Consider the following 24,984-nt stretch of genomic DNA (forward strand, 5'->3'; position numbering starts at 1 on the left):
ACTTAAAATTAGACTAGACTAGAACTAGACTTAAAATTAACCACCCGGGGCCTATCTATGAGGCCAAATTAACCATTAGATTACTTTTTAAATTGCTGTCTATTCCAAGTTCATTGCTTGTGTAGATATAAATAAATCTAGGACAGTGATGAATGGTGACTAAATGTACCCTGGAGATGCAGCCTGAACACTTTTTTTCTAATCAAATCCTTTGTTCTGTCAGCAAGTTCCAGGAAGTGATTTCTGTACTTTAGAATAGTCAAAATGTGTTACTGTGACTCTGTATTAATTATTTTTTTCCCCAGAATACTGTCTTCTATGTTCTTAGGAGATAAAGCTGCATCTCCAGTAGAAAAGTGGACACAAACAAAAAGGTGGGCTTTGCTGTGACTACCATTATTGATAATCCAAAAGAAGTTATTTTAGGTAAGACTCTTACCGTACTAGTCTGATACCCTAGTATTCAGAATAAACACTTAATTCTCTCCAGAAGTGACTACCATGCAGGCAGGGAGAAGAACAAGAACAGCATCTTTAAAGCAGTGATCTCTGACAGAAGTTTGGGGGGTGGATACAGAGGTTTGGAATAGCTGTGGGAGAAACAAATCATGAGAAGATCCACAACCACTTTTGAAAGGCAGATCAGAGAAAAAGGCAACTCCAAACAACGTTGTCATGGAAAACATAGAAGAAAACGCAGAGACAGCAGTGGTGAAGCAGCCAGGATACAGGCTCCCAAGAGACTGCCCAGCCCAAGGGAACAGCTGGAGGGCTTGCTCCCTCTACTGGAGCATTCTAACAGCCCCACAAGAGACTTGCTAGTTTGACCCACATTTAAGTCCACAGCAAATTTCTTGGACTAAGAAATAAAGATTAATGCAGGGTTGATTACTATTGCTGGCTTATTGTCACAAGGATTTTTTAAAGGACTGAATATGTACTTGAATATGCAGATGAAGGCAGAGGGGAGAGCGCTATTTTGTTGCTTTTGTTTTGAAAAGAAACAAGGCATACAAGTTAAAAATCTGTATTTTTTAAATCATAATTTTACCAGTTCAGTCAAACTAGAATGTAGGAAAAGCAAGAAGACCTTTTCAGTGGCTCATGTAATGCAGAACAACTACTCTTGTTATATGACCTTTGCTCTAGGACAAATTACTCACCATCATTCCTGTAGCCATGTATAGAGAAAACCACCTGCCTTTTTGAACTGTATGTTCTTGTCAGGTACAGCCTGGCCTTAAATACTTTGGCTTATGAATAAATAGCCTATTTCTACAACAAACAGAGAGTAAACCTCTCCTAAAGTATCTTCAGATGAATACAATGTCATCACTTAGTTATTTAGTGTTCATGTTGGATAATATAAGTCATAGCAGCATGATGCATAAGGACATCAAGAAACCGTGACTCAGACACTCACTGACACAGCTCTACACTTGCTTGCAATACTTTGTGGCTGAGGCTTCTCTTTCTCTCTTGTAGAATTAGGGTCACCTTTGGGCTCTGAGACACCCCACACGACTTTTGACAGTTTGCGGGATCTTGCACCTCGCAACTCAGCTTCCTGCCTGCTGAATGAGAGTTGAGAGCGCCTTACTCCTTCATGCCTTTTTATAACTGAAGTTACATAGCCTCGGTGTGGAATCTGCCTCCTCCTGTATATAACATCCAACATTTGGTACAAACACCTCCAATTTTAGCTGAACCTTATAAGCATAATAGTAAGAGTAAAATATTTGACTAAAAACTCAGTGAGATGTAAATTAATGGATTTTGTAGCCTCTCCAGTTTAAACAGCTTCTCATTTTCCAGTTTTCTGTCATCTCAGTGAACACCTTGGTCTACTGGTGATCACCTTACAAATTCAATGGAGGAAATGGAAACCAAGCTCTGCAGCAGTGACAAAGAGGAAGCTTTCAAAAGGGAACTACCATACTGCATGGGAGAAGTAGACTTCACAGCTGCTGGGAAGAAGAGTGGAAAGGTACAACACTGAGGAGTTTTAACCCTTTAATGCTATTGCTGTTGTTCAGCTGTTACTTCTTAGCCTTAAATGTAGAGAATGTAGTAGTGAGGGTCAATGTCCCACAGTGCATGGCACCACATTGTCCTCAAAGTAGGGACCATACCTTCCTGAACATGAATGTGATTTAAAATAAGGCCTATTAATATAGAAATCTGTCACTTGACTTGCACTGACATGCTGCAAGTACAGTTGATCACTTTTTCCTTTAAAAAAAAAGAAAAAAAAAATCCTGTGCCCAGCTTCCTTCATTTTGCATCATTTCCCTGTTTTAACCTCTTTCTGCCAGAAATTAATCACTATGGATTGCAACATTTTAAACATACTTTTGAGTTGTGTCAAGACTCTCCTTAAAGTTCTCTCTCTCTGATGATATGCAGAGAAGGATGTACATAGACAGATCCACCTCCTCACTAGTCCTTTGTATACATTAGTGCTAGAGCAAAAGGAATTCCTAGGCTCAGAAATCTGCCTTAAGATTTTGTTTCATTGTTAAGCACAAAGCCAAAATATACACAGAACAGGAAGAAATGATAGATTCATGTAAGATGTCCTTGAAAAAACAGACATGAAATCAGGCAAGTATTTCAGCTAGTGCAGAAATTCATTGGCTTTGCTAGACTTCCATGGAGCTGAAGGGAGTTCAAGAGCAATAGCAGCATTAAAGGAGAGTGCAATACGTCAGTCTGCAACACAGAATTGACCCATGGAACTGACACAGTTAGTGAGATGACAATTATACAGAAGCCTGCTAAATTCATCCTAGTATTTAGCTCTCTGTCAGGTCTTGCTCAAATAAATTTTTCTTAAATAATCAAATTGATGATAAATTTCCCTCTGCATTCGTCATGAACAATATTTCTACTGTATCCTACTGTCCCATTGTTATCCAGTGGTTTTTTTGTTTTGTTTGTTGAAGTTTATTAAGGTCCCGAGTACCATTCATCCTGGAATTATATTTGAAGTTATGCTCGACAAATGGAATCTACCGGCTCCCAATTTGGTAGTCTCTTTAGTAGGGGAAGAAGAAAATTTCCAGATGAAGCCCTGGCTACGGGAAACCTTAAAAAAAGGACTTATAAAGGCAGCTCAAAGCACAGGTTAGTGCTTTAGGCTTTAAATAAGGAATTTATAGTCCTACTGGATTCTCACATCTAGGATCCAGTGATCTTTTAAAGTCAATGGGCCTGCTCACATGGTTATTTTTGGAAGTTCAAGGCTTTGCTGAATGCAACCTACAACCTGTATTTAAATAGCTTTGAAAAGGAAAGTTATTGTATTAGAAATAGCAAAAATAAGTTATTTCAAATCAAATTACTTTAGGCGACCATTCTTGAACTGTAAAATAATGACCTGATGTTATTCCCTCAGAGATGACACCAGAAAGGTAGCATGAGATGGGATCAAGTACATTGTCCCTCTTTGGTGCCATAGAAAAATAATTCTTAAGAAACCATAGGAATTTTCACTTCAGCAAGAGTGAATTTAGGTCCAAAATAAGATTTCTTGTTTACTTAAGGCTGGACAGCATCAAGACCTTCAGTTCCTTTATGTTACCTATTTGAAAAAGGTTGGTTAGCTGATAACCTAGGGTTCTCCAAATTCTTTGTCACCATAACAATACTACTGTAAATCCTACTCTCCTGAAGAATTCACTCTCCAACACACACAAGAACAAGAGAAAGGGAACACCAGATTAGGCAGGTTATGCCCAAGCTCTTCTGCCACCAGGTGACTGCATGGGACTGTTTAGTCCTCAGTTCAAGGCAGCGACTTCCTCCACCCCGTCCCTTTGCTCTTCCTTGTGCAACAATCAGACCTGCTTCATATAGTGAAGTTTCTGCTCATATTTAGACAGTAAGTGACTCTAGACTGGACACAGCATTCTTGATGGGCGTACTGACATCAGAGTAAAGATGGCAACATTGCATCACATGATATGTGAAGCACATTTGCTCAGGCACATAATTTCTTCTTGTTTTCCTTATTAAAGCCTCGCATACTTTGTATGTATTTTAATTCTAAAAGTTACAGTCCATCAAGACCTGTCTACAGTTTACCTATCTAAAAAGCCCCTTAAATCCAGTACCTCAAGTAATGTTACTTGACACACAAACATGTTCAGTTATAAAGAAATTATCTAACTATTTTTAAAAAATCATTTCAGGTGCCTGGATTTTTACCAGTGCTTTACGTGTAGGAATAACAAGACACTTCGTGCAAGCAGTCCGAGATCATGCACTGGCTAGTACTTCATCCACAGTAAAAGTGATTGCCATAGGAATAACTTCACTCAGAAAAATTCAGCACAGAGAAATTCTGGACAACACAAAGGTATTTTTTGCTTATTCTACTCTTGAGACAGGATTGTTCAGAAGTAAGCTGCACCTTTACAAAATTTCAAAGTAGTAGGCAGAACAACGTTGATCTAACTTAAAAACAAAAGTGGGGTTTAAGGTGTGTTTTGGGGGAAAACACAAATAAAGAGCAGGAAGAACTGTTAGACCCAATGATCCTGCATGCTGCACACTCAGTATACTTGTCAGCAATTCTGCAAATATCCAGCAGGTGACAGCATTAGACATTAGCTCAGTGACCGGAGTAAGGATGAATGTCAGGGAAAGATCATGCGTCATAAGGTACTTTGAATATTTTTTTCCCTTGTCCACTTACTACAGAAGCACTTAGTTCAAGCTATTTCATAAATACTGTAAAAAGTCTATTTTATAGTATGGAACACAAGCCATAAATATTTCAAGACCAGGTTTTGTTAACTAGTCATTGGATTGGTGTCTAATATGCAAAACTTCCTCAACACACCAGGCCAAAAATGCTAGCCACACAGGATTTTGTCTAGTTATTGGGAACTCTAGGGACTTCATAATTCAGATCAAAGCAATCAAAGTACTTGGGGAAAAAAACAACAACAATCATCACCAAAAAACCCTCACCCAACAAAACATTTGCTGAAAATGTCAAGACGATTTGATGCTGAATTGACCTGGAGATGGAGAAAAAAAAATATGGCATAACCTTCTTGCCACTAGATATACAGTCCGTCCTAAGCAGAATATTATAACAATAAAGTAGGTGTGTAATGACAATGAATGACAGTTCCTCTGTGCTATTTTACTTCCCTGCAGAAGCTAAGAAACAAACGATAAAAACAGCCCTTTGAACTCACACCTAGTTCTCTCAGATTGGCTAGCAAGTACCAGCTAAGAGCTGGGAGACTGCTGGACCATATCAGCAGTTTATTGTCATTGGGCTTCCCCTTTTTCCATCCTTTTTGCCGAGGACGGCTACCTGTGTGCTCTACCAGGTGGAACTCTTTTAGCTGGAAGACTTTAACCTATTTGTGTGGCTGAACTGGTCTGAAAGGACCTCAGAGGAAAGAATTCGGTTCGTTGTGTTTGTGAATTTTGTTCAGGAAAGTTGCTTTGGCAAATGCAAACTAACTATTTAACCTCCCTCCCAGGCTAAGTGATCAAAACGCATCTGGATCTTTCCCAACCAGCAGCTACAAAACAAGTGCACTGGTCTTTTTATTATTGCATTACACTTTCTCCCCCTTAACTAAAGCCCAATTTTTTGTTAAGGAATGTTTTCTGTAGAGCATTCCTGACCTTATGACTTCTGGCACTGTCTCCACCCAAAGACGCTCTGATTTTAGTCAGTTACTTTAAGACAAAGGAACTATAGACAGGGATGTTGATCTAAACCCAGTTCTCTTTATACTTGGCACTAACACAAGCAGCTTGTTGTATAAAATAGAGCTAACATTCTACACTAGCAAGGAGAAAAACAAGCCCCAAAATCAGTGGATCCCTCCCATCTCTTCTGTGTTAATGGTATGCTTTAAACATCATAGAAAGATCACTTCCACATTTTCAAAGAATAAATAGGAAAATCCTCAAGGGCCCTTTTCAATTGGTTGTTGTGCCTCCAGGTCCTAATCAAAGGCCAGATCTCTGGCGAGTAGGCTTAATGTTACATGGCAGCAGAATATAGGCACACCCTCTGTCAAAACAAAATTTGAAGGCAAATTAATTGTGTCAAGAAGCTTTCCCCAACAAATGAGAGACAGAGAGGAGCTAAAAGAAACTTGTGGCACTTGCTGTTTGTAAAGGACATGCAAGTTTACTCATTTTTTTTTCCTGGAACAGCCTCTGATGTTTCTACTCCTGCCAGAGCTGCTGGCAGGGAAAGAAGCCATAGGAACACGCCTGGTTATAGCATTTTTCACTTTGCTTTGAAGGAGATTTCTCTTCTCCAGTTCAACTGTATGCAGGTTCACTTCAGAAAGCCACTTAAGGGCATGCTGTGCAGTGTGCTCAACCCTTCTACCCGCAGCGTGAAGGAGCTTGTCCTCTGAGTTACTTAATGTTTTTATGCATTAGAAGTGCTGCTGTGAGCTCCTGGCGATATGATCACTACCTCTGCAACATCAGCCTTAGCCTCGGCTGTGGAGAAGAACCCGGATAACCCCTGGGTTGGACTTCCCCCCGGATTCAACCAGGCACCTGCTCTTCCTAGCACACACTACCAAAAGCTGAGATTAAGAAAGGCTCTAAATAAGATCTGGCTCTTAAAAAACAGAACACAAATCTCCCTGCAATACCTTAGTGACAACTAGGTTACTTGCGTAGTTACGCTGCTATGTCTCGAAAGGCTCTAACACCTGTCTGCGTCCACAAAATTAGTAGGAGGAAAACGCAATACACAGGCACAATAGCCAAGCTGGCAGTCTGAGTTTTGTTCAACTCAAAGGCTGTAGGAGTTGGAAAAGAGGCATGATAGAAGGAAATGCAGGTTTTAAACAAATGCTTTAATCTGCCTTACTTGCAACAGGACAGTGATTATGAAGATGAAAAAGAAGAATAACCAGGCATTTACAGCCTTGCTTGCATCTAGGAATGATATATCAAAGTGCACATGCAACAGTGGGAAAGGAAGGTTTATTAAGGAAGTAAGGGGAGCTTGAAAAAGTATTTTCATGGAAGACCATGTGTAGCACAATCCTTAGAACAAAAGACTGTAACAGGGGTTCTCTTTTACCCAGACAGTGATTTTATGCAAAAATTCATTAATAGATAATTTCAAAATATAACACCCCTCACCCAACATAAAAGATAGTAAGATGGCACTTTCTGAAGTCTGCCTGTCACTCACTCTTTTAGAACGCAATTCCCAAACTGAGAATAACCATTAGACCTCATGTAACCCTGTCAATTAAAGCAAGCTGCATTTAAATTGATATGGACATATAGCAGGCTAACATCTACTGGGCTAAAAGTGGACAAAACACTACTGAAATGAATAGGTCTGCCCCTGTTTATGCCAGCTGAGACTTTAGCCCTCCGAGACATTACAGCTCCATCCACAATTACTGGGTCTCATGGCCCCTTTTCCATTTGTCCAACAAACATTTGCAAAACCTGTGAATGAATGCCTACATTCCAGAGACGTTACTAGGTTTTGCAGAGCCCAAGAGAGAAACTTCAGGCACCTTTCAGAAGGAACACATTCTCCTTCTCTACCCTTTTCAGAGAGTCTGTTTGAGTGTCTCAAAGGTGGTGGTGCCATGTCATGGTGCAGACAACACAAAAACAGAGACGAAGCACATACAAACTTGGACTGTGTTTTGTAGAGAACACTAATATCTCTCCTCTCTCTAGAATGAAAGTCTTGTACACTACCAATCAGATGATAACATCCAAGGCCCACTGTATTCCCTGGACCACAACCATTCCCATTTTATTTTGGTGGATGACATAACACCAGATGAGCCAGATGGAACCACTAAGCTACGTCTCACCTTGGAAAAACATATTTCAGAACAGCGTACTGGATACGGTGGTAAGTAGACGCTACTTGGCCATGCTGACTTGAATAATACTGATATTACAGTGGTACTTGTGGGCCCCTGGCCTTACCAAAGTCAAGTCCAATTCTCAGATTGGACAATCATCTACATAGGCAAGATCAAGTAAACACATTTGTCATTATGTAAGAAGCAGAACTAAGGTGACTTCTGAGGTTGAGAAAGCTGCTCTTTGAATCAAAAATCCTGACTTCTATTGCATCTCCTTTAACATAGCTCAAAGTGGATCTTCAAAGCATAACTCAAATTGCCTTAAAACACGACAAATGGAAAAATAAATCCAGCTTTAAGTGCCTTAACCAGTGGCTCTAAGAGATGGATGTTCATTGTTGTATTCTTTTATCCCCTCTCACATACAGAGTCTTGAATTGCTCCCACACTGGAAGAAAAGACTTGTTCCAAAGCCCTCTGAAATATTTTAAGCCATATTTATTTCAGGAGAACATCTTATCCTGGGTAAACAACGTAGCATATAATGGCAATCTAAATCTATGTGACCTTTGTTTATAATGAGAACTGAGTATTGGGCAGGCCTCCTACTGCTATTTGTGGAAACAATTCTGTCGTAGTGCTAATACAATTACTTTCACCTTTCCTTTGTTTCTGTAATATCTGCAGTGCTAGCACAGCTGAAACAGAAGGGAGAGCTCACTTATTCGCACCTGTATGCATCAATGGAATATTCAATTACATAGCCCATAGTATGGTTGCACAGATGTACCTGAGAGCATGAATGCACCTGAAGAATGCCTGTCTGGTGACTCAGATAGGAAAGGCCACAGGTGGACTGTAATGGCAGGCTGAGGTTGCAGTGCTGAAAATCAGAAAGTAGCCTCTTTCTGCTTGCAAACCCAATCTGATTGAACAAATCTCAGTGGAACAATTTTCTGTCAAAAAATGCTGATTCATTTGACAAATATTTCACTGGAACATACTGACTTCAGTGATATTTTCTGTAAACAAACCCAATGTTGTTCATTTAAGCTCATTTATATTCAAGCTGAGAAAAGCTATGTGACTTTACTGCAGTAAAACACTTTAATAAGGTCATGCAGAATTTCCCTATTTTGAAAAATACCTAGAAGTCATTCAGAGGAAATTTTTGATATGCTGAATATTCTTTGCAACTTCCCACCTTCTCAGCATGAAGTCAGAATCCCTCCCCTCTCCTCCAGCTAAATTTTATCTAAATATATGGTAAATGAAGACTATTTGAAGCCATAAACATATCTTGAGGAACCTGTAGACACCAAAGTCACTCTTCAAACTAGAACATCACCTTATAGAGGGATGGCAATGCTATGCCATTCACTAAAACAAATGAAGTTACTTGCCAATCATGTCCTGGCCACAGCTCAAGTTCTGCCTTATCTCTGTAGTTGTCGCACAACAGATACAACAAGTAGTAAGTGGCGACCTGTACACTGCTCTGGGAGACCTACAAAGGGAAACATCAAAAAATTGTTTCAACCAAATGCCTTTTATCTTCCAAGTGAAAGAGGCATTAGTCTCATGATGCTACTGTTTTGACTGAGCTCTTTTAGACTGATCTATAGTCACCTTTGGGTTACAGAGTTCAGCATTTACCGTATAAACCATCTAGAAATAAGTGGGCCCCTGTGGGAGGATGGCTAAGGGCAGGGATGCCTGCATTGCTTCTTCCCCTGCTGCTGTGACATGTTAAATATTTCATTAGCATGTCTTTTAGATGTATAAGATTAGGTTATTAATAATCCCCACATTAGACTGTGCTGAATGAAATTTTAAGTTGTTTAAGCAGAGTATATGATTCCTATCAACTCACATCTGACTCATCTCACCCTAGCTGGTCTACACAGTCAGCCTCTTCATATTCTTAAATCCTCCTTTTATCAGGCTTTTCTCCTGGATTCCACTACACCTTCCTGCACATGCTAAGCACATGCATAACACCTGGGACAAACTGACAGCTTTTCACTTCTAACTGTATCTTAATACAAATAACTCTAGCTGCCTCTCTGAAAACCTAACAATCTTGCCTTGCACACTAATGCAGCTCCATTACTCCCCTATCTGATCACCTTGCAGTAAATAAATAACTTAAAAAGTCAACAGTGCTATGACATACAGAAGTGCCAACATCCATATTTTGCAGCTGAGGTGCACTGAGGTGAGAACAGACTGGACTGCTTGCCAGGGATGACGCAAGATGTCCAAGGCAAAGGTGCCTTCATCCTGAATCTTAGACTAGGACCCTATCTGCTAGGTCACAGTGTTATGCTCTTCCTTTGCCACTTGCTTCTGCAATTGCCTTCCTTCTGCAGTCTCGCATTCTGATAGGTACCAAACCAGCACATAACAGGAGAACTATTTTCAAGGGGCCAGTAAAAACACAACAGTTCTGTGAAAGCTGTTAACTTTTTAAAAATTAAACCATCTATTTCACAGGAACGGGTAGCATTGAGATCCCTGTGCTTTGCTTACTGGTAAATGGAGGACCAAGCACACTTGAGGTAAGAAGCTGTTTGCAACTTTAGAATAAAGTAAATTTACTGGTGCTAAGTATTTAATGGAAAATTTGGCTGGATGACAAACACACATATTGGCATTATACATAAAGTCAAAGTTCCTATCTATACACCATTAAGAACTGAGTTCTATTAATACTAAATTTGCCAGTATTTGTTTGGAAGAAATATTTCCTTTTGAATAGGCACCAGCTGATCATTAAAGCTTCCACTGCCAGCTCATACAGTGGGAAGAAGAAATCCAAACCCAAAACAAACCCACAGAAGCCAGCTCCAAATCTAGCAAAATAGAAATACTGTGCTATTACTGAAGATCACATACAAAAAAAGATTAATCATTCAGTGCTGTCCAGCAGCAGAAAGACAACTGTCTCTCTCACAGAGCTCAGAGGAAGTGCAATACCAGGTTTGTTAGATATGCCATTTAAAACTTTAGTGTCCTAGTTCCACTGAGCAAAAATACACTGTAGGGTAGAAGACTGGAGAGTGGTCTACTAACAATCCCATATCTTCCTCAGCAAAGGATCAGTTTCTATTTTTTCCTGAGTAGTTCTACAACTTAAAGAACCTGTTAACTAGGAAATACTCTTTGATTTCTGTTTCACTTTTACTGGTATTTTATATTGCTACTTTGTAGCAGCTTGTACATCCACATGACTTTTTTTCCCTAATACTCTCAGATGAAAAGGAATACTCTATAGTACCTTTAGAAAGACATTTAACCATAATTTAAAGTTTCCAAGCGATGAGACTCTACCACACAAGCTGGTAACCTCTTTCAGAACAATGACTCATTTCTGGTGACATTTTGTAGTTTCAGATTCCAGTCCCTGTATCTTGTCATATCTTTGTCAGCTGGACTAAAACACACACTGGTATTAGAAATCTTGCTGTTTAAACTAGGATTATGTCACCTCTTGAGCTTTCATTCTAGAAGCTAAATATGGCAGTGTTTTCTATATCTTGAGTGTTGAAAAATCACATATCACAACCTATAAATCCTCTTTTCAAAGTTTTAGAGAACAAAGTGACTTGGAGACTGAAGGCCACTAGCTGGAGCTGCTCTAAATTTACATGTGCTGGGAACGGATAACTGGTTGCACTTTTTTAGAATATCAATTTCTTAAATCCAAATTGGATAATAAACACCAGGGATTACAACAATTGTTAAGAAAAACAATTAAAGTAAAAAAAAGCAAACCACGCAACAAGCAAATCAATAGTTAGATTCTTAGAGTCTCATTAGCTTCTTGCATAACTCGAGCAAGAAACAGATTGTCAGCAAATAGTCACTGTTGCAATTACATGCCATGGCCTCTGCTTTCCTCTCTCTCTGCTCTCCTCTCAACAACCTGCCTGCATTCTAACTGCACAGGTAATAGAATTATCAGCCTTTAACTCCTGTAGTTGCTGTTCTTCAGTGGTTTTTTCCTGTGGCCTGTTGTATTCCCATAGGCAAATTCCTGATTTTCAGAATGTATCGCCAGGCTTAGCAACCAGAAAAGCCTGCTGAGAATTTCCTGTGTAGTGTTCTTCTTGCACTTGACTATGCTGAAACACAAACTGCAGGGGAAAAAAGAAAAGTGTCAAGAACAAAGAAGTTTTATGCATTGTTTGTCCAGAGCAGGTTGCTTAGCTACTCAACAGATGTGGTCAGGGCCCTATATATGGACGACCTGCTACAGAATCAGAAAAATCCTAATAGTTTAGAGGAATCTGGACTGACTCCATAGTGAATCTAGTTTAGGTAGACATTCCTAATTTGTAAGAAATCCTTCTTTTGAATAACATTTTCTTTCCATATATGAGTTCTAAAAATGTACTTTTTAAACTACAGAGAATTTGCAGCGGCTTGGAAAATTCTGCTCCCTGGCTTATCTTAGCAGGGTCTGGAGGTACAGCTGATGTCTTAGCTGCATTCATGAATGACCCGCAGCTTATCACACCAGAAGCTGTTGAAAAGCAATTTAAGGAGAAATTCCCTGCAGGAAGCTTCTTGTGGAAGGACATTCTCCAATGGACAGCAACAGTGAGCTCCTATGTTTGATAATTACATGCATCATGTTCACAAGCTTTCTCCTATCATTTCTAGCTTTGGTAGTCCATTCAGTACAGGTTTGACAAGAAGCTGCTCAGAAGTTTTGGGTACTCCAGTGGTCTGACACTAGTGTCATAGAATACTTCTCTAACATTAAAATCAAGTGCTCCATTGGTCATACAAGCTACTTTGTCCTGGTGATTCAGCTGAACACTTAGGGCTCTGTTCTTCCTCAATTATTTCCTCAAGTAACAGCCAGCACCTAGGAACCCCACAGTCCTTCTAGAGGACATGGAGCATTATTTATACTCCACAGCTGTGGAGCTTGTGCAGCTGTGACAGAAGACACTTAATTCATGATCTACAGCTGTTTAAATGGAAACCTAATTGTGGATAAGCATGAATAAATTAAAAAGAATGAAGGGTGCTTAGAAATTATCCTATCTATTGTCAGTAATGTGTTCTTAAAAAAGACAAAACAGATTCACAGATTCGTCATGAGACACATTTGCTGGACTTAAACCACTATGCGTAAGTGTTAAGAAACAGTAAAACACTTTGAGATTTTCTTTATGTGAAGATTGAAGAGCACTGTGTGCCTCTGAGATAAACTTCACTCAACCTGACCCACTACTTATTCTTTGCAGTCCCTGCCATAATCCTTAGCTTTAAAAGTTCCACACATTAATTCCATTAGGCAGAACTTTGCCAGATCACTAACACAAGGGGATGGAAGGGCATCTAGAAGCAATATTGCCAGATGCTCTCAAAGTCTCGGTGCAGCTGCACTGTGAGAAAGAAAACTCAATAAATAGAGAAGCAGAAGGAAGGAGTACTGTATATATCAATATTTGATAACTTTTACTCAAAGAAGATTTAGAGACTATGCTTTTAAAGTAAACAACTCTGAGAGCAAAACTTAAATGTCAAAGCAGGAAAACGTAAAATAAAACTAGTGGTATGCTGGCCACAGCATGACTAAGTCAAATAAGAATGTGAGTTAAGGAAGGATCTTTTAATTAAAGCACTACTCTGGCTCTCAGGATATCCAAGTTCTATTCCTCCTATCCTGCTGGGTGATTTTGGAAAAGGCAGTAACTCCCACCTTGCCTTAGGACTTATTTATGTATAGGAAACTAATAACTTTTGTCTTCTTGCCAAACCTCAGCTTTACAATTAGAACGGAAGTTTTTGGGAAATACCGTATGGGTGATCTCCACAGGGCTCTTAGGCATTGCTATATAGCAGTAGGACAACGCATAAAATTATTTTTCTTTCAACTCCCAATAGATTCAGAACATTGTTTCACACCAACACCTTCTAACTCTGCACAACTTTGAGCAAGATGGTTCAGAACTAGACACAGTCATTTTAAAAGCTTTAGTAAAAGGTAAGAACAATAAACACAGCACAGTGCGATGTTTGTCTTATTTGACTTCTTCTATGCCATAAATGTATTTCGTTCTTGTCCAGAGCAACTTCAGTTGGCTGTTGGATCAGATTTCATTTCTGATGCAGTGTTCTTCTGTTTGCTTATTGGCAAATTGGCTGTGGCAGTTACCATAGCTCTTGCAACCTTGCTTTAAACTAGTGTTTGCTTTTTAATCTCATGCTATTGTATAGTACTATCTTAATTGCTCCTTTATTTCACTACTTGCTTCTCTTAGTAGTAGAGGTTATAGAAGAACTGAAATATACTGGAGCAGTTATTCCAATTACAAGCCATTACAAAAAAAAAACCCCAAAAAGCTAGCAAAAAACACGAGTAGATCTGAACTGCCTTCATTCCAGAAACAACCCATTTTTCCTATAAGAGATATTTTGAAAGAAGACATTACTTGCTCTGCCACCCATGTCAGTTTGTTTACCTTGTTTGTGTTAGCCTAAACTTAGCATGCGGAAAAAAAAAAAAAGACTTTCTATTCCTAACATGCTAACTGAAACAAGAAAAACCCATACCCAGTCCTGTCCACCCCTTTCTGTAGGCCAAGGTCCCTCTTAAAATCCTACAGACATTTAAACTTAGTATTTTAATAGATAATTCAACTAGCAAAAATTAATTTTTAACATTAGTATTTCTTAAGTTAGGGGAAAAAAATGCTGTGAAAGGTTCCTGGTTAAGCAACCCACAGACCTGTGATAGCTGAAGGAGAGCTTGTATTGCCAATCAAATTACCAATACTATATTTAATTTAACATAACAAGTGTAAAGTACTGAGCTTATTTGCATTTCCTATTTTTGCCAGCCTGTAAAAGTCACAGTCAGGAGGCTCAGGAATATCTGGATGAACTGAAGCTGGCAGTGGCCTGGAATAGAGTGGACATAGCTAAAAGTGAAATATTCAATGGTGACGTGGAGTGGAAGGTACCAGGTTTTATTGCCTTAGAGGACAACCGGTGTATAATCCAATGCGTACAGGACACTGAAACATCCTGATAGAAGGTTTCAGTTTTTAACACTGCGTGCATTCTCCACTAAGAGATCATGCAGTGATAGTGTGCTTCCTTAGCCTGTTTGTCTTTCTGGTTCCCTATATGATAATGGCTAAAGATAAAGGAATAACGTAATTCAGTGGTCATGGTCCCTTTCTTAAGCTCTTTGGGGGCAAGAATCTTTCCCCCACTTCTGTACAGATGTTTAAAGCAAAAAAACCTGACCTTACAAAGCAAAAGAAGCACACAGATAATACTGTTAGAAGATGGTAGGAAGAATGTCACTGTTTCTAACTGATATATAAATACCCAGGCAGTGGGTATCTAACATCACCAAAACTCCTACAGCATGCTATTTGTGTTGATGTTTTAACATTAATGCTTATACAGACATTTTGTCATGGAGAAATGAAGAGTTCTACCTCTCTTTCTCATTGTACCCACTGTTGACCTGGTGGAAGACAAAATGTGCATGTCCTCATGTTAAATGTTACCTCCTTCCTCATCCATCCGTGATTACCTCCAAAAACAACTTTTTTTTTTTTTTTCTTCTCCCTTCACCAATCTAGTCCTGTGATCTGGAGGAAGTGATGATGGATGCTCTGATTAATGACAAACCGGAATTCGTAAAATTATTTATTGACAATGGGGCTAACATGTCCGAATTCCTGACATATAGTCGTCTGCAGAGACTCTACTGTTCCATTTCTCAGAAATGTCTCCTCTATGAACTTCTGCTGAAGAAACATGAAGAAAGCAAGCTGACCTTGGCAGGGCTTACTGGTCAACAGCATAAGGAGCAGAAGGAGATCTGCCCACTCTTCACTCTCAGTGAGGTCTCTAGAGTTCTCAAGGATTTTCTCCATGATGCATGCAAAGGTTTCTATCAAGACCTCAGACATGGAGGCAAGAAGAAATCTGTGAGTACTGCTCCCCTACAATTTAGAATTTGAAAAATTTTAACTAGGTCTAGCCTTTGAGGGTGGGGCAGGAAAGGGAAGATGAGAAACAGTCACTTCAGTTTCTTGTTCCTTTTTTCAGCTCATTATTATAGCTAAAATGGTTTGATCTTTTTAATTTCAAAATTTAAAGGGAAAAGAAAGAAATTTCTAAGATAGGTTGTGATTCCTTTTTCTCACCTTCTGCACGTACAGTTTTATGCAAGGTTTTACTGTACCTTGAACTAGTGCTAAGATATGGCCTCTGTTTCAGGATCTGCAGAGACTCCTGTATCTCACCCTCTTATAGCGCAACTTCCACAGACCTTTTCTCGTTCTAGCAACTTGCACATGGAGAACAGTTTGTTGATCTTATTAGGCTCACATGTGTAAGAACAGATTAAGTGAAAGATATATGGGGAATATGAAGAGATGGATTTACGTTTACTAAGGAGTAATTAGATATAAAAATAGCAGTCTACATTTCTGATACAGAACTTCAAGCAGAAGTACTTGAAAGGCAATATTCTCTAGGAGAAAGACAAGCAGGTGATTGTCATTTTCAATCCCAGGTCTGAAAATGGTAATCTTTGTTCATAAAACTATTCCCAGATTTATACTGTGTAGGAGTAGATTGGATATTCAATAATGTGCAGTATGTGATATTTGCCTTTAGATCACTATAAGTCTCGTTATTGAGAGACATAACACACAGCAAGAAATAAGAACGATTGTGTGAAGTGGCCCTGGCAAGCACCCTGGCCAACACATGACAAGGATAACCTGTGGAATGCCTATAGTGCACTGTCCACTATTGTGCAATAGATAACATCATCATTTTTGCAATTTGACAGTGTATTTAACATTGAAACTTGTAAGTACCAAAGTTCTTGCAAGAGCATTGGAAATAAGTTTGAACGCATGATTTCAAAACAGAGCGGTACAGAGAAATTTCATTAAGATCAGAGTTTTGGACAAACTAAACAATTAAGCCTTTTGATATTTGCCAAGTTCTAGTTTCATTTTAAACCTTTAAAAACTAAAAAATAAATTAAAAAAATAAATTCTCACTCAAGAGCTTCAATCACTTTTGCTTTGATAAAGCCTAGCTAAATTAATTAGTAGTATGAAAAGCTAAGTTTGAATCTCGTCAGGATTTCTTTCTTCACAAGGACAGACAATTTGGGGCACTACCTTTGAAGTCATTAAGCAGACTCACAAATTTTACAGAAATAAAAATTTGTGCCCAAAATTTCACTTACCTTTGTGGGATTTGGCAGTAGGTGATATAACTACAGACCTGTCAGCCTGACCTCGGTACTGGGAAAGATTATGGAGCAGTTCATCTTGAGTGCGCTCACCAGGCATATGCAGGACAATCAGGGGATCAGGCCCAGCCAGCATGGGTTCATGAAAGGCAGGTCCTGCCTGATCAACCTGATTTCCTTCTATGACCAGGTGACCTGCCTGGTGAATGAGGGAAAGGCTGTGGATGTTGTCTACTTGGATTTCAGCAAAGCCTTTGACACAGTTTCCCATAGCATTCTCCTAGAGAAGCTGGCAGCTCATGGCTTAGATGGGTGTACTCTTTGCTGGGTAAAAAACTGGCTGGATGGCTGAGCCCAGAGAGTTGTGGTCAACAGAGTTAAATCCAGTTGGCGGCCAGTCACAAGCAGTGTTCCCCAGGGCTCAGTTCTAGGGCCAGTCCTGTTTAATATCTTCATCAATGACCTGGATGAGGGGATTGAGTGTGCCCTCAGTAAGTCTGAAGATGACACCAAACTGGGTGGGAATGTCGATCTGCTCAAGGGGAGGAGGGCTCTGCAGAGAGACCTGGACAGGCTTAATTGATGGGCCGAGGCCAACTGTATGAGGTTCAACAAGGCCAAGCGCCGGGTCCTGCACTTGGGTCACAACAACCCCATGCAATGCTACAGGCTTGGGGAAGAGTGGTTGGAAAGCTGCCTGGCAGAAAAGGACCTGGGGGTGTTGGTCGACAGCTGGCAGTGTGACCAGGTGGCCAGGAAGGCCAATGGCATCCTGGCTTAGGTGCTGGAACATGTCCAGAGGAGAGCAACAAAGTTGGTGAGGGGTCTGGAGCACAAGTCTTATGAGGAACGGCTAAGGGAACTGGGGTTGTTTAGTCCAGAGAAGAGGAGGCTGAGGGAAGACCTTATTGCCCTCTACAACTACCCAAAAGGAGACTGTAGCGAGGTGGGGGTCGGTCTCTTCTCCCAGGTAACAGGGGAAATGGCCTTGAGTTGTGCTAGGGCAGGTTTAGGTTAGACATCAGGGAAAATTTTTTCAATGAAAGGGTTGTCAAGCATTGGAACGGTCTGCCCAGGGAGGTGGTCGAGTCCCCATCCCTGGAGGTATTTAAAAGACAGGTAGATGTGGTGCTTAGGGACATGGTTTAGTGGTGGGATGGCAGTGTTAGGGTAATGGTTGGACTTAATGATCTTAAAGGTGTTTTCCAACCTAAACGATTCTATGATTCTAAAGCCAAGTGCTGTAAATACAGCCCAGTTCAGATCACACTGCCTATTAGTTTTCTTCCTTTAAAAGCTTCTTCCCACGGCTGCCACCAGTGGCTCAATCCCATTATCACTGGCAAGAGAAAGAGCATCGCTGTACTGGGATACCAGCGTCAGTGCTGCTAAATTGCATGTCTTATTTGAAGTTAGAAAGTAGCAGTTACAAAGACTGATGAGACTTTTTGGATATCTTTGTCTACTGCAAGGTTTTCAGTGCAATCCAGTTGATTAAATAGCTTACTACAAACTGAAGGGAAAAAAAAACAACCAAACACCAACACCCCCCAAAAAATGCCATTAAAATAAATTTGAACATAATCCCATAGTTTAAGTGATTAAAAAATATATCTTCACAAAACTTGTTTTATAAAAAAAAAAATCCACTCTGGCTGCTTCTAACTAACACAACAGACATAAAGACAGGTTTTAAACATACTTAAAACTGAGAACTTGACCTAAGTTGCCATACTTCCTCTGGAGAGTTTTTTATCAAACGCTAAAGGAATAAGCAGTGTTCTACCAAAAATGCTCCCTGCATGAGGGAGCGGTTTCTCAAATGAAAGACTAAAAAGAGGGTATTGACATACTCTATTCTTGTCCTGTACAGGGCCTTGGTGAGATTTATTTCTGTTGAAATAAAATGCCTTTTGTTCCCTTTTCTCTGAAACCATGTCCTCTGTGGCAGTTGAGCAGAATCCAATATAACTGAAGGCAAGCTCAGATTAGTTAATCACAGGTTTGTCTTGTATGATATTACACACCAGCAGTGAAACCCTGGCCTTAATAAAGTCAATGAGAGCTTTACCATCGACTTCAATGGAGTCATGGTTTCATCCAGAATGTTCTCACACATATTGAGTTATATTGGGGACACAAGGGTCCTTTGATTCAGTGCAGAATGAACTAATTACCTCTCAGTCCTACAGAAAAGAAGAGGAAAAATCAAAATAATATTAAGTAGCTGGCAAGGCCAAGAGCTGCTTAGATCATGTCATTTGCGCGGAATGAAACTGAAAAGCAGGTTTTAATTTCTACAAACTATGTTTCAGGATAAAATGAATACAAAGCAATTACCTGGGCTCTTGGATATGAACCAGAAAAGCGAAAATCCTTGGAGGGATTTGTTTGTATGGGCAGTACTCCAAAACCGGCACAAGATGGCGAACTATTTCTGGGCTATGGTAAGCTTTAAGCTGTAGCTGCTTCAGATGAAATACTGGCATATTTCAAGTATATGAGATGTCTTTTCCTCAGCCTTGCAGCTCAGATGACAGATAGGTTTGTTTCTAAAATACAAGATGTGGCGTTTATAGGGCCTTTCATCTCCGTGTGGTTCATGCCAGCAGGGGCCAGAGGGCCTGACAGAGCAGCAGCAGGTGTAAATCAGCACAGCCCGAAATACTGCTGATTAACTTCAGCTGCAGAGTTGGCCCTCCTCTTCCTTGCTGCTGATGACTCACCACTCTCAGTCTCAGGTTTTGTTCCTTCTACAATAGGTCAATTGTTTGGGTTCTAGTGCGATGGAGAGGGAAGACGAGTGCAATCGAGCATCTTTAGCTTACGTGCTGTATGCATAGGGAACAACAGCATCGCACTCTCAAAGGCTGAGCTTCAAGCTGGCATAATTGGCTCCTGTTTTACAGTATTCCACAACTGAGGCCCTGTCTCATGCATCTGGAGTGCAATGCCATAACTTCCCTCCCCCCTGCCCAGAGCCAGACACAGCTATCAGGCTTCAGCCCTGAGCTTCCAGACACTGCATCTGGCATGGGGTGAGTCACGGGGAGGGACAAACTGCAGCACAGCTCTTCAGCCAGTGAGTGTGTGTGCGTGTAGACACATCTGCATCTTGCAGGGCCTTGTGTTTGTGGAGCCCTATTACCAGAAGGACACGTTTCTCTGCTGTGTGCCACTGTTATGCCTCTGCCAGCTGTGCTCCCTCCTTTCCCATACGACCTTATGCAGGGTCTCCGCACAGCCACATTAGTGGTATCTTGGCACTGAGAGACTATTTTGCTCTATTTCCATAATGCATTCTTTTCCTTTCAGTCTTTGACTGCTACCCCAAATCAGGCTCCTCTAAGGTCAAACCCAGAAGTCTCCAGCCTTAGAAGGCACAAGAACTACCAAGACATGGTTTTCAATTCTCAAATACCACCAAAACTGATATTTTGGACTTTCAAGAGGGAATCTGAGGGAAGATTCTTCAAAGGGGAGACACACATGAATTGCTGCTGTTGTTAGATGTGTTCCTTGATGAAGTCTCCCCAGTTCAGAAATGCCCTCCAGTGTATGGTAACAGCAGCACCCCTTTCCATTCTACAGGGTCAGGAGGGTGTAGCTTCAGCTCTGGCAGCCTGCAAGATCCTTAAAGAGATGTCCCGCCTGGAGACAGAGACTGAAGTAGCACGTACAATGAAAGAAGCAAAGTATGAGCAGCTCGCTGTTGGTAAGTAATGGCACCTTTTTAACAGCATCAAAAATTTAAGAAGTAACTACCATTGGAAGGCAAGCAAGTGAAAAAAATACTGTTCTAGTTATGAAAGGTCAACTGTCATGAATAATTTAACACCCTTGCAGCACAGGCAGTCCCAAACATTCAAATACCACAGAAGGAGGACTTAGAAAACAATCATTTTGGAAAAATCAGTGTTCCAAGACTGGCCCCTGGGATGCATGGAAGAAATTACTCTCCTGCTGCATGTTGGTGTTTTAAGCGTCTGATCTTAGTACAAGGTGTGATACAGCGATGGGCAAGATAGAATAACCAAAACACTTCCAGGCTCACAGCAGCCTGGTTTTCCTGCAATATCAAGCTTGCTCTATAAGGGCCACTAGAGCAACAAGTTTTAAGGTTTGTCTTTGCTGCTAAAAATAATTTGAGATTACCTCACCCAGAAGAGGGATAACTGCACTGCAAAACTGCAGTGAGGCTCAGACTGGTTTCGCAGCAGACAAGCCGCCCCTCCCTCCAGCAGTAAGCGTTCGGGCATCTGCAATGCCGGAATGCCAAGCACTCTCCCTTTTGCCTGATTTAAAACCAGTTGTCTGCACACAAGCTTCTCTGCTGATCTGACTTTAATCTAATCCATACCTGAAGGTAGAACTACTGTGAACAGAGGGCTTCAAAGTACCCCACAGATGGAAACACAGAGGCTCTTTCTCTCCCCTTTAGAGCTAGTACATCAAGCAGCTGCAGGCTTACGCAGACTTTGCTACATTATTTATACACAGATCACAATTTCCTGTCTTTTCACAGGGCCATTATTATTTACAAAAAATAAAAGTCAGGTTCTCATATAATCACAGGGCTCGAGTAATTTAGCCATGGAATTACAGGGCCTAATCCAATACACAGAAGCCTGGTCTTTGGCTTTGGTGAGTATTAGATCAGATCTTCAATTTTCATTTCTGGCCCGGATAACACTGTCAATATTAAGTAGAGCGAACATTCCGTAAGAGTGATAAATACCACATCAGCTGCAAAAGAAGTCTGTGTATCAGCTTATTTTAAGTGAACTTGATCCTTTCCCCAGTCCTCACAGTGTAACAACACGGTGTAGGCTGCCCTAGGAAAGGTACTGAGATAATGAATCAGCAGACTGAAACAGACAGAAGAAGTCAGATCTTGTCTAATAAGAAAACTGTGACTTTTGGGGGCTGTTTATCCTTGGTTTTGAGCTCCAGGACCAGCTTTTCTGGAAACAAAACTGTGCCACAACACTCTACCAAGTCTAATATTATTTTATATCAAAGAGCTATGTCTTAAAACCAAGGATTTGTTGGCTACAAGCCAAATCTGAGCTGCTCCTTTGGTTTAGTCTATTCAGGAGAGCGGGGACAGCACGGCAACTCATCCTTCAAAGTGTAAGAGGATGACCCAGGAGATACAGTTTTGCTTGATACTGCATAAAGCTCCACAGAGCTTTATGAGGCAGCTACAGATGAGGGCCTATAACAAGTACTGGCATGTTTCCAAGAAGTTTCTTATGCTGTTTCTTGAAGAATGGAGGAAGAGAAATTTCTCCTCAGACCAAACAACAACAAAAAAACCCCAACAACAAAAAAACAAACCTGTTAGCAGCCCCATGCTGAGAAGGGAGCATGCAGATAGAAAGAGGTGCGAGGGAGGTACCGAGAAATTTACTCCATAGCTTTCTGCAAGTAGTGGGAATTTTAAAATTACAGTAACTTTTTTTTTTTTAACAAAGCAAATATATTTCCTCTGCCCCAACACATGTACATCCATGCATAAAGCCATAGCAAGTTATTCATGTGTTCAGCATCATTCCTCTCTCCCTCCCACCTCCTCTTAGCTCTCTCAGGCTCTTTCAACTACTTCAGCCTTGCAGAAGTCTCTGGTGCAGCAAGGAGCATCTGGCAGTGCTCAGGCTTTGCTGCCACTGTGCCATGCCCTACACGCATCACTCTCTTGCCTTACATTCATTTTTTATTTTTTCTTTTTAATTACAAGATCTGTTTGTCTACGTTCCCTTTATTTGGCAGAACTCTTTAGTGAATGCTACCACAACAGCGAGGAAAGAGCATTTGCTCTGTTGGTGAGGAAAAATCAGTACTGGAGCAAAACTACCTGCCTTCATCTGGCTACAAAAGCAGATGCAAAGTCTTTCTTTGCACATGACGGTGTCCAGGTAAGTTTTACAGACTCTTCCCTCACCACCTCTAACCTCAGGGCTTTTAAGCATGTTGGACACAGAAGAGGATAGCACAGCAACTGAATAACCCCATGAAATGTATTCCCCTAAGAGACATTCTCAGAGAGGGGAGTCTTCCCTCTCCGTAGCACCATACAAAGAGGACGTTATACCGCATCCTTCACAAAGCGACACAGTTCCCTCTTTCTCCTCCCTTTCATCCAGTTGGCCCGCAGACCAGCGCACTGAGGAGAAGGTTTAGGCCTTGTTCCATCTACTGTGTTTATCTTCCTTTCTTGCTCACAGAAAAGCATCAGGAAAGCACTTTAAATCTGCCTGAGAGATAATGAAGCTTCTCCAAGATGTGAGGCAACTCCTTCTTCAGATTCGAGGAAGATCTCGCTGACAAAATTTAAATCAAATTGCTCTTCAGCTTTGCCCTCACAACCCGAGTTCTCTCCACGTACACAAAACTAAATTAAAAGTGATGGTACTTTTAGCTCCCAGTGCCTGACTTGCACTTTCTTAGTACTACAGGTGTTGCTTAATGCCACTTCACTTGCTGTTCTTTCCACTGTCCTCTTCATAACTCTTTGCATACTCCACAACATCTGTAGAAGGATGCACAGAGTGCCTGCTTGCTCTGAAGGTGTGCCTGCTCTTTGGGTTTCCAGAGCATTCACTGTCTTAGGAGCCACAGAACACAGATGCACTTCATCTGCATATATGTTTTTGTGATGTTAAAGCCATGTCTTGTTTTATTGTCTTTCAGGCCTTCCTGACAAAAATATGGTGGGGAGACATGTCTACAAGCACACAGATCCTGAAGTTAATCTGTGGATTCTGGTGCCCTTTCCTAATCTACACAAATTTAATAGCATTCAGGTACAAACATAACTATTTGGGTGCAAGAGATAAGTAAGGAATGAAAAATAAGCCATAAAAACATATCCAGACTCAAAATTTCTCACCTAATTGAAAAAAAAACAGTAATGTTGCCTCAGAGTGTCAACAGAAGGACTGCACTGCTATTAAGCAAATGAGTTTTCTATGGGACCGAGTGATTTGTGTGCCCTGTGCTAGTGCCTATTCTAATACTTAAAAGATCAATGCCATGGTTTCACGTAGATCACTTCTATTTTGCACAGTCCACAGAAAAGCTTGTTGGAATTCTGTCAGCTCCAGATTCTACACAGTAATGTGTAGAATATCTCCAGGTATAGTACCATCTATTTCTAGGTTTGGAGACGTGTAGTTCAAACCTCAGTATCTTATCAAGGAAAACAGCCATCACAAAGCAATATTATCAGCCACAAGCCTTGATAACAATAAGTCAAGCTTAAAAACACAGGACTGACATGAATCAGTTAAGATTTTCGAATTCAATATCTTATGAGATCTCTTTGTTAGTCTTCTGCAGGCATAGCTTTGGAGTTTGTAGTTTTCAGCTTTTTGTCACAGTCAACATGGCTAGAATCTTAGGTTTTCTTAAAGAAAACCAAAAACCACAAAATAAAATAAAATAAAAAAAATCAGCCAAGATGCTCAGGCAGTCATAAGAGTCCAGGAACAGAAACTTTAAGAAAACCTCCTAATATTGAGAGAATCATATACAAACCATCAGAATTGGCATTATTGGCATGCTATTATGAAATATATGTTTCTTTACTGTTAAACTACTTGAAAAGCAAGAGGAAAACTCATTTGGCACTGCTAACTTATGACTTTCCTTTTCCCAGTATCACTAAAGTTGACCTTGTCATAGAGGCTGCCAGATTCATAAATTCAAGTAATCTAATGTGAAATTTAGCAAAGTTTCCATGGAAAAGTTTAAATTATGATTCATAATCAAAGTAAGCCTTTCCAAATTTGTTCTGTTGAGGACATTTTTTGCCTTCTTTCCCTGGAAATGCAAGAGTTGACACCACGTTCCCTAATGCTTCTGGCATTTCCTCTCTTAATTGCTACT

The 24,984-nt window shown here is 40.4% G+C and overlaps 1 protein-coding gene across 1 annotated transcript in view; it reads left to right on the plus strand.

Moving 5' to 3' along the window:
- The first annotated feature begins 1,870 nt into the window (after positions 1-1,870).
- TRPM5 (transient receptor potential cation channel subfamily M member 5) overlaps positions 1,871-24,984 on the plus strand; it is a 40,053-nt gene continuing 16,939 nt past the window's right edge. Inside the window, exons 1-13 of the mRNA XM_009635452.1 lie at positions 1,871-1,987; positions 2,946-3,126; positions 4,194-4,360; positions 7,705-7,885; positions 10,338-10,402; positions 12,255-12,446; positions 13,746-13,845; positions 14,702-14,820; positions 15,458-15,808; positions 19,410-19,541; positions 20,686-20,809; positions 22,867-23,012; positions 23,788-23,900. Of these exons, the coding sequence (XP_009633747.1) occupies positions 1,871-1,987; positions 2,946-3,126; positions 4,194-4,360; positions 7,705-7,885; positions 10,338-10,402; positions 12,255-12,446; positions 13,746-13,845; positions 14,702-14,820; positions 15,458-15,808; positions 19,410-19,541; positions 20,686-20,809; positions 22,867-23,012; positions 23,788-23,900 (1,988 nt within the window). The remainder of the gene's footprint in view (positions 1,988-2,945; positions 3,127-4,193; positions 4,361-7,704; positions 7,886-10,337; positions 10,403-12,254; positions 12,447-13,745; positions 13,846-14,701; positions 14,821-15,457; positions 15,809-19,409; positions 19,542-20,685; positions 20,810-22,866; positions 23,013-23,787; positions 23,901-24,984) is intronic.

The sequence above is a fragment of the Egretta garzetta genome, unplaced genomic scaffold (genome assembly GCF_000687185.1).
Source record: "Egretta garzetta isolate BGI_Z169 unplaced genomic scaffold, ASM68718v1 scaffold133, whole genome shotgun sequence".
Lineage (NCBI taxonomy): Eukaryota > Metazoa > Chordata > Aves > Pelecaniformes > Ardeidae > Egretta > Egretta garzetta.